Source organism: Enhydra lutris, unplaced genomic scaffold (genome assembly GCF_002288905.1).
Source record: "Enhydra lutris kenyoni isolate GAN:26980312 unplaced genomic scaffold, ASM228890v2 scaffoldscaffold9, whole genome shotgun sequence".
Taxonomy (NCBI): Eukaryota; Metazoa; Chordata; class Mammalia; order Carnivora; family Mustelidae; genus Enhydra; species Enhydra lutris.
In genome coordinates this window covers 65,478,138-65,494,313 of record NW_019154093.1, presented here as the reverse complement: position 1 = coordinate 65,494,313, position 16,176 = coordinate 65,478,138, and the positions used below count along the sequence as shown (strand labels likewise).

General features: G+C 34.0%; 1 protein-coding gene across 3 annotated transcripts in view; it reads right to left on the bottom strand.

Annotated features, from left to right (window-relative positions):
• Window positions 1–2,098: 2,098 nt before the first annotated feature.
• LOC111143215 (amylo-alpha-1, 6-glucosidase, 4-alpha-glucanotransferase) overlaps window positions 2,099–16,176 on the bottom strand; it is a 79,167-nt gene continuing 65,089 nt past the window's right edge. For all 3 annotated transcript variants that reach the window (XM_022496784.1, XM_022496783.1, XM_022496785.1), the window contains exons 31-34: window positions 15,120–15,217; window positions 12,785–12,872; window positions 12,537–12,670; window positions 2,099–4,592 (exon numbers count right to left, since the gene is read on the bottom strand). In XM_022496784.1, coding sequence (XP_022352492.1) covers window positions 4,475–4,592; window positions 12,537–12,670; window positions 12,785–12,872; window positions 15,120–15,217 — 438 coding nt within the window. In that variant the 3' untranslated portion in view covers window positions 2,099–4,474. The remainder of the gene's footprint in view (window positions 4,593–12,536; window positions 12,671–12,784; window positions 12,873–15,119; window positions 15,218–16,176) is intronic.

Below are 16,176 nucleotides of genomic sequence, written 5' to 3'. Positions count from 1 at the left end.
TTCCTTTGGAATTCTCTATGCCTGGGGGTGAATCTTCTGTTTTTTTTTTTTGTTTTGTTTTGTTTTTGAATCTTAACTTCTTACTAAAGTTCTCATGTAGCAACTTTGACAGCTGGCCGTCTCTTAACATTCTTTTTTTTTTTTTTTTTTTTTAAGATTTTATTTATTCATGAGAGAGAGAGCACAAGCAGGAGGAGGGGAGAGGGAGAGGAAGAAGCAGGCTCCCTGAAGAGCAGGGAGCTCAGCACAGGGGCCCTGTTCCAGGACCCTGGGAGGATCCTGACCTGAGGTGAAGGCAGACACTTAACCAACCAACCCAGGTGCTCCTCTCTTAACCATTCTTATCCTTGTTGTCTCTGACTTTTTTCTGCCTCACCTTGATAAGACACATATATATGCGAACGTATTCAAGTTGTGTAACCTAACCCATGCTTGGCACTTGAAGTCTGAATATTTAGCCAAGAAATCGGTTAGCTACCTTATTAAGGCAGGTGGCTGCAGACACAGCATTTTGACCGGGTGATACAGGATTATGCTTAGACCCAAGCAGAACAAGATCTAATGTTCTCTGTAATCAGACGGCAACTACTAATAGCCATGCTTGACTTATGGATGGATGATGATAAGAAATTTGAGGACAAGGACAGAAAATTGCAATTTTGAGGGTCTTTGAGAGACGATTTCTAGTAAGAAGACGGTGTTGATTCTTGGTTCTGTAATTTATGTGTTGTGTGACTTAGGGCAAGACACTTCAGCAACGTGCTTGTTTATAAAATGGGTATAAAACATTTAGTGTAAAATTGACTGTTACATTGTAGGGGCTCATAAATGTTTAAGTCTGAATTTTTTATTCCAACTAATTGGCTATTAAATTGGACCAAAATGGATTACATACATAATAGCAACCAAAAACATAAGAGTTAGGAAGAATTTCAGCAAGCTAAAAACTGTTTTGAATAAATTGAGACAGCCTATGTTCCTAGATGAGATTAAATATGGTTAATGTCAATTCTTACACATTAACTTACAGTGTGAGTAAAAGTTTAGTAAAAACAGTTAAGGGAATACTTTTTGGATATGTAAAAGTACTTAAGAAGAACAAAGGGAGGATATATAAAACAGGATTCCAAAGAAGGAGAGTAGGAGATTGGTAAGAAATAGCTCTAAAAATACTAAAACAAAATATTATAATAGTTAAATGAGTAACTTCAATAGTATAGCACAGGAATTAGATAATTAAAAAATGTAATCACTATAAGTCATATTCAATTCATGAGTTTGGAATGTAATAGTTTGGAAAAAACCTAAGTAATGTCTCACCTCATTGTTGGATACTGTTATAAAAAACAATTATTAAATCAGAAAAAATTTTATTAAATTATTGAATGGGGTTGATTAAATTTTGAAGAGATAGAAGAGTACAAAGATAAACATGAAGGGATTTGATTGAAGAAAAATTAAAAGCTTTTGTAAGTTAAAAAAAAAGCCTCTGACCAAAATAACAAGGCAAATATTAGGGGAAAAACGGTAGCCAAAAGGATATAGTATCAGTATTAATAATTCAAGGCCTGTAGAAATGGAAAAAACAAACAACTTGCTTGACTTTATTATTTTGGCACATTGAGGATCTATATAAATAAGTTTGTCAAGTTTAACAAATAAAAACTCATAAAAACTGATAAAAGTTTAGATTTTTAGGTATTCTTATCTGAAGATAGAGATAATTATCTGCAGTAAAAATGAACCAACAGTAATTAAAGGCAAAGATAAAATGGATTAACTTTGGTCATTTGAGTTGATAAAAGGCAAATGAAAAATTTATGGAGGAGTACAAGGTTTCAAGAAATACAAGCGGAATGTATACTTGCTAACAGACCTAATAATATAGCAAAAGTTTATTTTGTTTCTAATTTCAATATTGCTATTAAATAAATTACCAAACAGCCTAAAATTCTTCCTTTTCTTTTTGCCCTCCCACATCCTGCAAAAAAAAAAAAATAAGTACCCCAAATAAGCAAGCCCTAAATAAATGGTAGTGGTCAACAGATTAATTAATTGTTAAATAATGGAATGAAATAAAATATGGTCCTTTAGAAAAGATTTTTATTTTCTTGGCACACAGACATAAAAATGACATTTTTAAACTAGATATAGCAGTTGAAGATATATTGGAAATGAATTACAATTCACTAGGTTATAATGTCCACAGATATGATGACAGGTCTCATGTTTCCTCAACTATCTTTGAAACTTATTAAATTATCACAGCATATTGGTTATACTGGTAAACTTACTTCTCATGTTAAAGAGTAAGGTTGATCTGGATTAGTGAAAAACCAAGGCACAGAACCATCACCAAAATGTAATATAATGGTACCTCATCCAACATCACTCAGGAATGAAGCATTTTATTTAGGTGTTTTTCAAATGACATTTATCCCTCTAAAGTCTAAAACTGTTATTTTAACTACTTTTGATGAAATAATATCTAACATGCTTTCTTAAACTTTAAAACAGACCATGCAGATAATCACAATGTTCTTTCCCTAATAGTCCTTATTGGAGTATCAACCACTTAATTTTCTAGTACAACATGATACCCTTAAAAATTACTGAGGTGGGTAATTGCCCTTCAACCCAATATGGCTATGTTTTAGAAATTGTCAACTTTTTATCTATCTGTCTATCTGTTTATCTATCTATCCATCCATCCATCCCATTTAACTATCAGCTATTATTTAATTTCATTAAATACATTGGTTTTCAGTTATTTTTCTTACCACATTTAATATAAGAGGTTAAGGTAGAGCAACATAACTGCAAAAAATCTTTGATGACTAATGGTTCACTCCCTCAAGGTAGGTCATTCCTTGTAACTGCAAAGGTTAGAAAATTTATACATTGAGCAATGAAGAAGGAAGGGACATTTGGATACCGATGCGTTTATAGATAGTGACCAGACGACTAAATTTGTAGGATTTAATCTGCTTTAGGTTGGGAAACCAAAAAAGTAAGCTGTTAAAACTATCTCTAAAGTAGGGTCAGCTTTGAAGAAGGGTGTGCAGGACACATTAAGTTGTAAGAGCTTTTGAATGTGGGAATCTGACATCTTAAAGTATTCATATATTTTTGCTACCTAGAAGTTTAAGTTACTTGCTTTTCTTATTTTTATTTCTTAGTCATACTGAAGATGGTTGGGTATGTGACCTTTAACCAAGAAAAGTGTTACAGTACCATTATTTTATTAACTATAAATATACAACTGAATAATATTAAATAGTAATGAAATAATTTTTGCAACTATTTTCTTTCAACTAAAAGTACAGTGGTCTTATTTAAGTGTTTTCTTGAGACAAGAACAGTAAGATGATAAAAATTCCATCTGGAGAATAAAGTATTATTCAAAAATATCAACTCATATAAATGTTAAAAACCTATTTCCTTTTATGACTTCAGAATTATCGTCATGAAAAACTTTTTAAATGATTCTACTGATTTCAAGATAACTACTAAATTCATATATTTTTACTATATTAAGATTGTTCTCAATGCTAAGCTTATGTAGCTTTCAGTTAATAGGAAACTAGCATCCACTCTGACCCATCAATACATTTTTACACATAAACCAAAAATAAGTTTTAGAAAAATTAATTTAGCATGTTTTTCTTCAAAGTTCTCATAAATATGACCAACAAATGCATTTTGAGAATGTAAACCATCTCATAGTAGGAAACAGGAACTCAAGATTAATTTTATAAAACTTTTTAGAAAATAAATTCTTAAATGCTTGTTTTTTTCCATACATCCTATGTATGCATCATTAACATAAAATTATGGCATTCATTATATTAAAAACATATTAATATATTAGTGAAATAAAAGCACACAGTGAACATCTGTGCTCCATTTCTGAACATAACATTGTAGATAGATACTCCCGTGATTCAATATTTGGTTACTATTTATCAAATGCAGTGTGGAAGGTGCTAGGAATAATACAGTAAAAGGTGAGAGAACATTAGTTAACTATAGCATATTCTGCATGTATTATTACTAAAGAAATATAATACCACAATTTGAAGATACTTTTCCATTTCTTTCATTATTACATTCTCATATTTCATTTTTACTTATGTACAGTAGGTTACATGATTTTTCTTTTTTCAAACTCAGGATCAAACTCTTTATTCCTAGGCATTTCAAGAATTCTTTCTGAATTCAAAAGAAAAACATCCTTTTGGTTATGATAGTTTTTGTTTCTGATTCAAATCAAAAGCTACCACTGTACAGTAATAAAAAAGAACAAAAGAAAGACCAATGCTTTTGAAGTCTTACCTAACTGGGTATCAATATCCTGTGAATAAGATTTTTTTTAAATGATTCAAGCCTGTGCATATAAAACATTTACATTATATTTTGACCTTGCACTCCATAACTTAAGTGACTGCATACTTAATACATATCCATCAATCAACTATAAGTCATAAAGTGTTTCAAGAACAGTAGCAATTGACCAGGCTTGTGTTTCACAGCTGAACGGACAGTACTGGCCATTCTCATTGGTCAGTTCAGGAAGTCCTTTCCAAGGGGATCTTAAAAAAAGAAAAGAACATTTCATGAGATATAACACATAAATTGTTTGTAGTAATGAAATAGGCAATACACTTGGTGCTTTTTTTTTCTAGTATAGTGAAACAATCATATGTAGTCATTTGCTACAAAATAAAACAGATATCCTTATGATCTATGTATAAACAATTTAGATTGAAATTATTCTTTCAGGGGTGCCTGGGTGGTTCAGTCATCTAAGCGTCTGCTTTTGGCTCAGGTCAAGATCCCAGGACTAACTCCCATATCAGGCTCCCTGCTCAGCAGGAAGTCTGCTTCTCCCTCTCCCTCTGCCTGTCGCTCCCCCTGCTTGTGATCTCTCTTTGGCTATCTCTCTCTCTGTGTCAGATAAATAAATTAAATTTAAAAAAAAAGATTTTTTTTTTTTTTTTTTTAAGTAATCTCAACCCCTTGGGCTTGGACTCAACCCCAAGACTAAGAGTCACATACTCTATGGACTGAGCCAGCCAACTGTCCCTGGATCTGGGCTTTTAAATAATATTCTTCATAAATACAACAAACAAACCAACCAACAAACAAAAAAGTAAACAAACCAGGGATAGAGAATTGCCCAACTAGACTGGGGCAGGGAAAGTAAAAGATGAGCTTAAAACATTTTATTGGGCCAGAAAGCAAAGGTCTTCCACTTCTGACAAACATCAAATAGCACAGACAGTATTTCCCTCCTGCCTGAAACAATCAAAATACTGGACAAGGAATATGAAGCAATAATCTTCAAGATACTGGATATTAGGCAACAAAGAACAGTGATCCCTAAGAAATGAGAAAAAAAATGAAGGAAGCCCTATGACTACCATACCTTACAGCCTGGAGGGAGTTTCCAGGACTTGGCACAGGGAAGGGAACACAGGTAGAGCCTGGCAGACTCCTTGAGAGTCCAGGAAAAACACTAGAATTTTCAGGACAGAGTACAAAAAAGGATAGAACTCTGGAGATATGCAGAGGGTCCCACTCAAGTATTCACCTACCAGTCAGTCAACACACACGAGGAAACTAATGAAAGACGGGGAAGGAAACGAACAAAAGATGGGGAAAGAACCTCCTGAAAGAATTAAAGTAGGACCTGACATTTACACAGGGTCAGCAACAGTGCTTATTTCCACCAGCCAGGTTTGAAAACTTAATAATTTTAGGGATATGGGATAGAGAACCTAGATGGGCCATGACTCATTAGTGGAGAATAATTAGCCCTCGACTAAATGCTGCTCTAGCCAGGCCTAACAAAGCTTAAAATCAGGGGCGCCTAGGTGGTTCAGTCAGTCATGCGTCTGCCCTCGGCTCAGGTCATGATCCCAGATTCCTGGGATAAGGCCCTGCATGGGGCTCTCTACTAAGCAGAGAGCTGCTTCCTCCTCTCCCTTTGCCACTGCCCCTGCTTGTGTGCTCTTTCTCTCCCTCTGTTGAATAAATGAAATTTAAAAAACTTTTTTTAAAAAAAGCTTAGAGGGGCGCCTGGGTGGCTCAGTGGGTTAAGCCGCTGCCTTCGGCTCAGGTCATGATCTCAGGGTCCTGGGATCGAGTCCCGCATCGGGCTCTCTGCTCGGCAGGGAGCCTGCTTCCCTCTCTCTCTCTCTCTCTCTGCCTGCCTCTCTGTCTACTTGTGATCTCTCTCTGTCAAATAAATAAATAAAATCTTAAAAAAAAAAAAAAAAAAAAGCTTAGAATCAAAACCTGAAAGGATCAAACGGCTTCCAAATAATTTAACTGCATTCCAAAACAAAGTTAAGATTATTTATAGAAATACCAAAAAATCTAATACCAAGCAAGGTAAAATTCATAGCTGGAATCCAATAAAACATCAGCAGGTGATAAGTAGGATAATACAACCCATAAGAAGAGAATAATCATAAGTGAAACTAACCCAGATATCAATTAGCAGCCAAAACATTAAAATAGTTATTGGAACTGTATTCTATATGTTAAAAATATTCAGCAGAGACATGGAAGATATAAAAAAGACTGAAATCAAACTTCAAAAGATAAAACTACAATGTATAAAATAAAAAATATACTTAATGGAAATAGTGGCAGATTAGATAGAAGGATGATAGCAGATTACCAGTCAAAATAATGCAAGACTTCAATGCACTGAAAGAAAAAAACTTGTCAACCTTTAATTCTAAGTACAACAAAAATATCTTTCAAAAATAAAGGCAAAGGGTGCCAGGGTGGTTCAGTGGGTTAAAGCCTCTGCCTTTGGCTTGGGTCATGATGTCAGGGTCCTGGGATCGAGCCCCACAACAGGCTCTCTGCTCGGCAGGGAGACTGCTTCCTCCTCTCTCTCTTTCTTTCTGCCTGCCTCTCTGTCTACTTGTGATCTCTATCTGTCGAATAAATAAATAAATAAATAATCTTTTTAAAAAAAGGCAAAATAAAGACTTTCCTGGCAATATAAGAGCTTAAAGAATTTATCATGAGCAGGCTTGCACTATAAGACATGAGAGAGGAATTCCTTAGGCAAAAGAAAATTATACCAGACGGAAACAGAGATATTCACAAACAGGTGAACACTGGAAACAGCAACTATATGAGTAGTTGTATAAGACCTTTTTCTGTATTATTTACATATCTTTAAAAAATAACTGATGGCATAAACAAAAAGTAGTAACATACTGTGGGGGAACTATAACATATGCAAAGCAAAATAGATTATAATAATAGCACAAAAGCCTGAAAGGAAGAAATGGAACTATACTATTTTAAGATTCTTATACTATATCTGAAGATAAACCATGATAAGTTAAAGATGTATATATAAACCTAAAGCAACCATTTTAAAAAGTAACAAATTAGCCAACAAAGGAGATAAAATGGAATAAATATATACTGAATAATAAGTATCCAGTACAAAAGAAGCAGAAAAGAGGAAAAAGCTAACAAAAACTAAAATAAACAGAAAAAAATAGATTTATACTTAACCATATAAATAATCACATTAAGTGTAAAGGGTCTAAACTTTCCAACTAAAAGTCAGAGATTATCAAGCTGCATTAAAAAAAGCAAGACTGCCATTATATGCTATTATGTACAAGAAACCTACCTTAAACATAAAGACACAAATAGGTCAAAAGTAAAGAATGAAAAAATATATACCATGGTAACAATCAAAAGAAATCTGAAGTGCTTATATTAATATAAAACAAAGTAAATTCTGAAGCAAAGATAGATTGCCTGTGATAAAAATGGTCATTTCAGGGCTCCTGGGTGGCTCAGTGGGTTAAGCCGCTGCCTTCGGCTCAGGTCATGATCTCAGAGTCCTGGGATCGAGCCCCGCATCGGGCTCCTTGCTCAGTGGGGAGCCTGCTTCTCTCTCTGCCTCTGCCTGCCTCTCTGCCTGCTTGTGCTCTCTCTCTCTCTCTCTCTCTGTCAAATAAATAAATAAATAAAATCTTTAAAAAAAAAAGGTCATTTCATAATAAGAGGGTCAATTCACGAAACGAACAAAATAATCCTAAACACTTATGCATCTAATAATAAGTTTTCAAAATACATGAAGCAAAATATGATACAGCTGCAAGGAGAAATAGACATCTGTAATTATAGTAGGAGATGTCAATACTATTCTCTAGGTAATTCATAGAACAAGTAGATGGAAATTCGTAAGTACATTGTACAACACTATCAAACAACTTGACCTAGTTGACATTTATAGAACATTCCACCCAAGGACACCAGAATACACATTCTCCCCCCACCCCGCCCACTGGAAAATGGATTAGTAACCTAGACAGAACATATTCTGAGCCTTAGAACAAGTATCAGTAAGTTTAGAAGGATTAGCATCATATAAAGTATATATTCTGACTACAATGGAATTAACTTTGAAACCAGTAACAGAAACACCTCTGGAAAATTCCTCAATATTTGAAAGCTAAATAACACCATTCTAAATAACCCATGGGTCAAAGAAGAATCAAAGGGTAAAGTAGAAAGTATTTTCAACTGAATGAAAATAAAAACACAACAAACCAGAATTTGTGGGATACTGTTGATTTAGTATTTAATGGGAAGTTTATAGCATTAAGTCCTTTATTAGATAAGAAGAAAGGTCTTTAAGTCAATGACCTCAACTTTTACCTTACATTAGAGAAAGACAAAAAATTAAACCTAAAGTAAGCAGAAGAAGAGAATAATAAAGACCAGGGTAGAAATCAATAAAACAAAACACAGAAACAATTGAAAAAAATCAATAAAGCCAAAAATTGGTTCTTTAAGAAGAGCAATAGAATGGATAAACTTTCTAGCCAGGCAGAACAGGAAAAAAAGAGAGAAAATACAACTTACCAGTATCAAGAATGAGAATGTTGATATTGCTACAGATTCCATAGATAATTAAAAGAGTAACAATTCACTTTAGATAAAACCATTTCTTAAATTGTAACAAGTATTTTTGAACTATCTTTTTGAACTATCTATTTAATCATGACAGAAAATAATGAGATATTACCATAATACAGAGGAAGAAATTTATTTCAGAGTGGTTAAGTAATTTGCTCCAAGTTACATGTAAAGTAAGTAACAAGGACAAATTTGAAATCCAGTCTGGACCCAAAGCTCACACCTGAAGCTAGTATGCTATCAAAAGTAGCTATTAGGAAATAGTAAGATATAAAAAAGCAAAGGTAGTTTGAGAAAAGAACTGTAGAAAGTAAGGAATTTGCATTTCATTTTGTAGGCAATAGGGAATTATTGAATAAACATAAGACTAAAATTGTGAGAGTTATATTTCAAGCAAATTAATCTTGTTTGAGGTAATATGACAAGATGGAGAGAGGGGAGACCGGAAGTATGGAGGCTATTGCCTAGTTCAGAGAAAAGGCTCTGAGTTACAAGTTAGGCAGCAGCAAGAGCAAAGAAGATGGGCTGTTAGAAGGCAGAATATAGCAGAATCAAGTCTTGGCCACTAACTGGATGTTCTGGAGAAGTAATGAGGTAAAATTCAAAAGTAACTGGGATGTTTGAGCTTGCAGATCATGCATAATGGTAATACTGTAACAGCAGTGGGAAGAAAATCATGTGTGTGGGAGAAGATGAGTGAGGGCAGAAAGACATCCAAGGTAAGAAGTTTATCAGGTAGTTTAAAAGTAGTAGTGACCCTTTGAGAGAATTCAAAATTTGCTAGAGAATGAAGACATGGGATAGATGAAATATAACAGGAGAAAATGTAGATTTAAAAAAAAGGAAGATTAAGGACAGATTTTTGGAGAGTGAACATAGGTGCCAGGAAGAAAAGCCAGAACAACAGTAAATCGAGATAATAGTGTAGTAGTTAAGAGCACAGCCTATGAAGCAGGTTGCTTAGAGTTTAGTAACAGCTCTAGCAGATTACTTGCCATTTGACTTTGTAGAAATTACTTAACTTTCTTGGCTTCATTTATAAAATGGAGATAACTAATAATAGCTCATAGCTAAGTTAGTATCCTGTCCACATGACATGTACTAACTAACATATTAATCCTCAAAACAATCATGGTACATCCAGTATATGAGGAATCAGGCCCAGAGAAGTCAAGTAACCTGCCCACGGTGACACACCTAGAGAGTGGAGAAGTGAATACTAATAATAATAATAGGATAATCATAATGATAATAGCTATTTTATATAGTTTCTGGATTAAATGAGTGGTGTCATATAAATGCATTTAGAACAATGCCTGGAACACAGTAAGTACTCAATAAGTATTATTTCCTATTATTATAATTGTTATTAGCGTGAGGTAAACAAGGGAAACCTAATACAGATGGCATAAGGTTTTTTATGAAAAGAAGAAAGCAACAACTTCAAATACTATAGGCAGGTCAAAGAAGAGAACTGAAAGGAAGTCATGGGATCCGGGAATGAGAAAGGATCTTGTTGAAGGTGTGCCTTCGTGACTCAGTCAGTTAAGCATCTAACTCTTGGTTTTGGCTCAGGTCAAGATCCCAGGGTTGTGAGATCAAGCCCTGCTTTGAGCTCTGGGGAGTCTGCTTGTCACTCTCTGACCCCCCGCTCCTTCCCTACTAATATAAATAGAATCTTTAAAAAAGAAGAAGAAAGAAGAAGAAGAAGAAGAAGAAGAAGAAGAAGAAGAAGAAGAAGAAGAAGGAGAAGAAAAGCAAAGGAAGGTTCTTGTTGAGTGGTCAGAAAGCAAAAGGAATGAGGCTACTCCTATAGGAAGTGTGCTGAGAAGAAAACAGAATGCTAAGACACAGCTAGAAGTAGGAACAGTATGAATGGACTTTATTTTAGGATGGGCTGAAAAATTTCTTTCTAGCTTAAGAAGAAAGAATCAAGTGGAATACCAAGAAAGGATAATTAGTAGAGCAAGATCATGGAACAGGTGGGAGGGATGGGATCATGGGTAAAGTAGGAGAGTGATCCCTGCAGTGCAAGATGTTTTTACTTCTCACGGACAAAAGAAAGAAAAATAAATAAATGCAAACAATGATAAATACTGTGGGGCAATAAAGATAGGATGTAAGAATGTTCACATCACATACAATCAGACTCAATTTCTAGATGAGGAACAAGAATTATGAAAGGGTTGGGTTTTCTGTGACTACATTCAAGTGAATAAAACCAAATTTTGAAAAAAATAGAAAACAATATTCATGGTGATAGATGGCAGCCCTTTGTGTTCATATAATCAAGGAGATAAAATTTATGCTGTTTATGCATAATTATTCTGAGCAACAAGCTGTACATATACAGGCATACCTTGTTTTATTGTGCTTTGCTTTACCGCACTTTGTAGACACTGTGTTTTTTACAAACTGAAGGTCTGTGGCAACCCAGCATCAAGCAAGTCTATTACAGGCACCATTTTTCCAACAGCATTTGCTCACTTTGTCTATGTAATATTTTGGTATTTCTCACAGTATTTCAAACTTCATTATTATTATATTTGTTATGGTGATCTGTGGTCAGTGATTATGGTTTGTTGAAAGCTCAGATGATAGCAGTTTTTAGCAATAAAACACTTTAAATTAAGGTATGTACACTGATTTCTTTAGACATAATGTTATGGCATATTAAATAGACCACAGTACAGTGTAAATGTAATTTTGACATGCACTGGGAAACCGAATAGTTTATTTGACTCACTTTACTGTGATTTTTGCTATAGTGCGGTGGTCTGGAACTGAACCCACACTATCTCCAAGGCATGCCTATATTTAGGTTTAATCTAGAATTTGGGAAATGAGGATAGCTTTTGACTATATATATATATATATATCTCATCTTACAAAGACACATAACTCTGACACTATCTCTAATAATTATGACAAAGGAGGTGACAAATGGATTTGAAGTAATAGTAAAAACCAACCCTGATATTTTAATTATAGTAAAACATTTCTGAAAATTATTCATTGATATATCTTTATTTTTAATTTATTTTTAAATTAGTCTAAATAAAAAATTAACATACAGTATTATATTAGTTTCAGTTATACAATAGAATAATCCAGCATTCTAAACATTACTCAGTGCTTATTAAAGTAAGTGTATTTCTAATCCTTTTCACCTATTTCACTCATCCTTCCCCTGCACCTCCCCGCTGACGACCACATATGTCTTTAAATCATTTAACTCAAAGGGCCCGGCCTGAAAACTTTTCGTTTTTGTATTTATTCTGTTTAAGTCCTACCCCCAAATATCCACTGTATTTAAAAAATCAGACTATTCCACATGTATAAATCATGCAATATCATCTTCAAATTAAAATAAATAGCAACCTAAAATAATTAAAGGAAGGTGACAATTATATCATTGAACTTGTCATACTAAATAAGAGTAAAACTTTCAAATTTCACTGGGATACCTAGAGTATACGGAAATGAATTTTAAGGAGTTGTTATTTACCTAATATCTAATAAACTGACTAAACACTAGTTATGGAAATTACATGACCCCGATGACTTACCTCTCAAGATGAACGTAGTGTCGGGAAAGAATGTTTTTAACCAAAAACACAGTCTTGGCATTAGCCTCAGGACCCATCAATTTGGAAAAATATAATTTTGCACGAAGAAAATACCCAACAGGCCACAGCCACTCCTAAAAAAGGGTGATTTAAAAGTAAAGAAAAAAAAAAAAGAGCTGTGAATAACTTTAAAGCTATTTGAAAAATAACTTCAACTGAAAACTCTGAAAAGAGAATGAAATTCTTACAGGTCCTTGGTGATAATTGAAACCTTTAGCAAGATTGTAGTTGTCATTGTCTAAGGCATTGTCATAAATTCCACAGTAAACCATATCACTGCAAAATGATTGAAATTTAGGTTAGAAAAAGATCAGCTATTACACAAGAAGCATTAGAAAGATTTTTCAATAGCAAAAGTAAGAGAAATAATAAAATTATTTTGTCTTCCAAATCTATAGAATAAGCTCATCATCTATCTAACCTTAAATTAGTATATACTGGGTTTAGAATACTTTGGGTTTTTTTTACAACCCATTTAAAAAATTAATTAATTAGCTAATTAACTAATTTCTAAGTAAACTCTACATCCAATGTGGGTCTTGAACTCATGACGCTGAAATCAGGAGTCACATGCCCTACTGACTGAGCCAGCCCAGCACCTCCAGAATACTTCAAGAATGTGTTAGGAGGGACGCCTGGGTGGCTCAGTTGGTTGGATGACTGCCTTCGGCTCAGGTCATGACCCCGGAGTCCCGGGATAGAGTCCCGCATCGGGATCCCAGCTCCATGGGGAGTCTGCTTCTCCCTCTGACCTTCTCCTTGCTCATGCTCTCTCTCACTGTCTCTCTCTCAAATAAATAAATAAAATCTTAAAAAAAAAAAAAGAATGTGTTAGGAAATGATTAACAAATAGTTACTGGCTAAAAAAAAAAAAGATAGATATATATAAAATAAAATAAAATAATATAAAATATATATAGTATTCAGGTATCTTGCCTTCAAGGAGTTAGTCTGACACTAAATATTGGTTAAAGTCAATTATTTCACTAAGCTTCTCATATACTGATGATGACTAAAATACAAAATAATTTGAATTAGTAAACATTAAAGATACAGTTTCATTAATTATTATATATGAGAAAGGTTTTTTTTTTTAAGATTTTATTTATTTATTTGACAGGCAGAGATCACATGTAGGCAGAGAGGCAGTCAGAGAGAGAGGGAAGCAGGCTCCCCACTGAGCAGAGAGCCTGATGCGGAACTCAATCCCAGGACCCTGAGATCACGACCTGAGCCGAAAGCAGAGGCTTAACCCACTGAGCCACCCAGACGCTCAGAAAGGTTGTTTTTTAAACTCGTCCATGAAGTTATTTTAATACTAACTAAAATTGGAAAAAGTTTTTTTTAAAAAAACCTAATTAAAATAGATACTTATCAAAATACAAATAGCAACCAAATAGACATAGAAAATTTCTATATTTACAAACTTAACAAAGTATTACAAACTTACAAAGACACATAATACAGATATATTTTTGTAGACATAAAGACAGATAATACAAGACAGTTATCTGTAGTCAGTTTAATAAATTATCACTTTTTTTCTTTTAGTGAGAGGCAGAACTTGCTACATGAGTAAGCTTTAACTGTGGGTTCCAGTGGTTCCTAACACCCCTGAAATTATGAAGAACACCTCAGAATATAGATACATACAAAAAGTCTGCATCTCAAGACTGAAATGAGTACATAGTAAATTAGGAAAATTCTACAAAGGTAAGGATACTATATAGAAAAGGGGCTCTGTCATATATTGATATAGAAAGCAAATTAATGTTGGGTATCAAGCTTTAAAGTAAAACAACAAAAGACAAACAGGAAGGTCATTAGAAACTCAAGAAAAAACAAAAGTTGGAAAAGAAAAGAAATATAAAATGGCATAAACACAATCAAAATAAAAACAAAGTCAATGGTTTAAATAAAAACAGTGGGGTAATTATATAGAAAGGATGGAAATGGTTGGTAGTAAGGTGAGGAGAGAGTTACTCTTTTATCTGTCATCATTAGAAGTAATCAGTTAATGTCTAATATTTTTAAGAAACTCAAGAAACATCTGTACACACATAGTATTTAGAAATATGGAGGGAACTACTGGGAGTTAACAACTTGGAAAATAAAGACTGTCTCTAAGGAGACAATATGTCTATACTTCCAATATCTGTAATAATCATGTATTACTTTTACAACCAGAAAACAATAGGCATTAGGAAATATTCATAATGTATTAGTTTTATAAGCTTAAAACTCTTACTGATTACTCAATATAGGACAAGCATTATGAACACTGATATTTAATGAAGATACAGCTGGTATTTTTAAAAACTCTGTTTGAATGCAATTTTAGAGAGTGTGCTGACAACCAAAAAAATTAGGGCTGATGCAATATAATAGCAACAACATTCTTAATACTTATACTCCAATTTACTCTGGGTCAAAAGTTTTCATGCCAAGATTAAATATAATTAAATATAATTATTTATTATATACCGTATGAACAACATTCTTAAGACTTATATTTTAACTTACTCTGGATCCAAAGTTTTCATGCCAAGGGGACCAAGCAATTTTTTTTCTGCAATCTCCAGAGCTTTCCATGCTTTTTCTGCAGTAAAGAGCTCAGGGGCCTAATGAATGTCAAAAACAAATATTCAAACTTTCGAAGCTCACGAAATAATTAGTTTTCACCCACAGTGGAACATAAACTATTCATAAACTTGGAAATGAAAACTATTTAAAAATTTAGTGTGGGTCGAATTGGTTTTGAGCACAGATGCCTAACCAGATCTAATGCTATGGGGCTGACTCAGAAGCACTGTTCTTGGCCTTAGAAGGTAGGAAAGCTGCTAGAGGTGATTATTTCCTTGTGTCATTTTAAGAACGTGTATGAGCTCCAGAAGGAAGTTGCCACAGCTACAATGAAGGCAGAGCACATTTAAACGCATCTAATTCATTTTTCAGAAGATTTATAATAGCTTCCTTTAAGTGTATCTGGTAATTGTTTTTTGCTTTTGGGGTTATAGCGAAATACAGAATGACTTGCATTCTAACAGCATGAGTAAATTTATTTGTGATACAGAGAAGGAGAGAAAGCATATTTAGTACTCTTTTCGATAAGGTAGAAACAGCTAAGCAGGCACAGAAGGGCACACACCTCCTCTGTTTTACTGTCCTTATAGTTTACTTTTAGACTAAGTAGAGATAAAATAAAGGGAGTCTAGAATTCCTGGCTAGATAGAACACATTACAGCAATACAATAAAGGAAACAGAGTACGAGTTGAAGCTACTCACATTAATTCACCAGTCTAAAGCTTCCCAACTAGGTGTTGAGGTACTACTGGTCATTGCACAGGTGTGCCGAAATACCCAGGCCTTCAGCTTTCCAGGCAGGGGGCAGGCCCGTGGCTAATTGAAGCAGTTGGACCTGGCACCACTGACCTAATCCATTTTGTCCAGTATTTGCTGTACAAATACCATTATTTTCTACATGTGCTATCATATGAAAAACATTGGGAAGTACTTTATTAGTTGTCATCTATTATTTTCTGTTTTTTGATGCCAGATGTTGTAGGTTAAGGGTGGTAT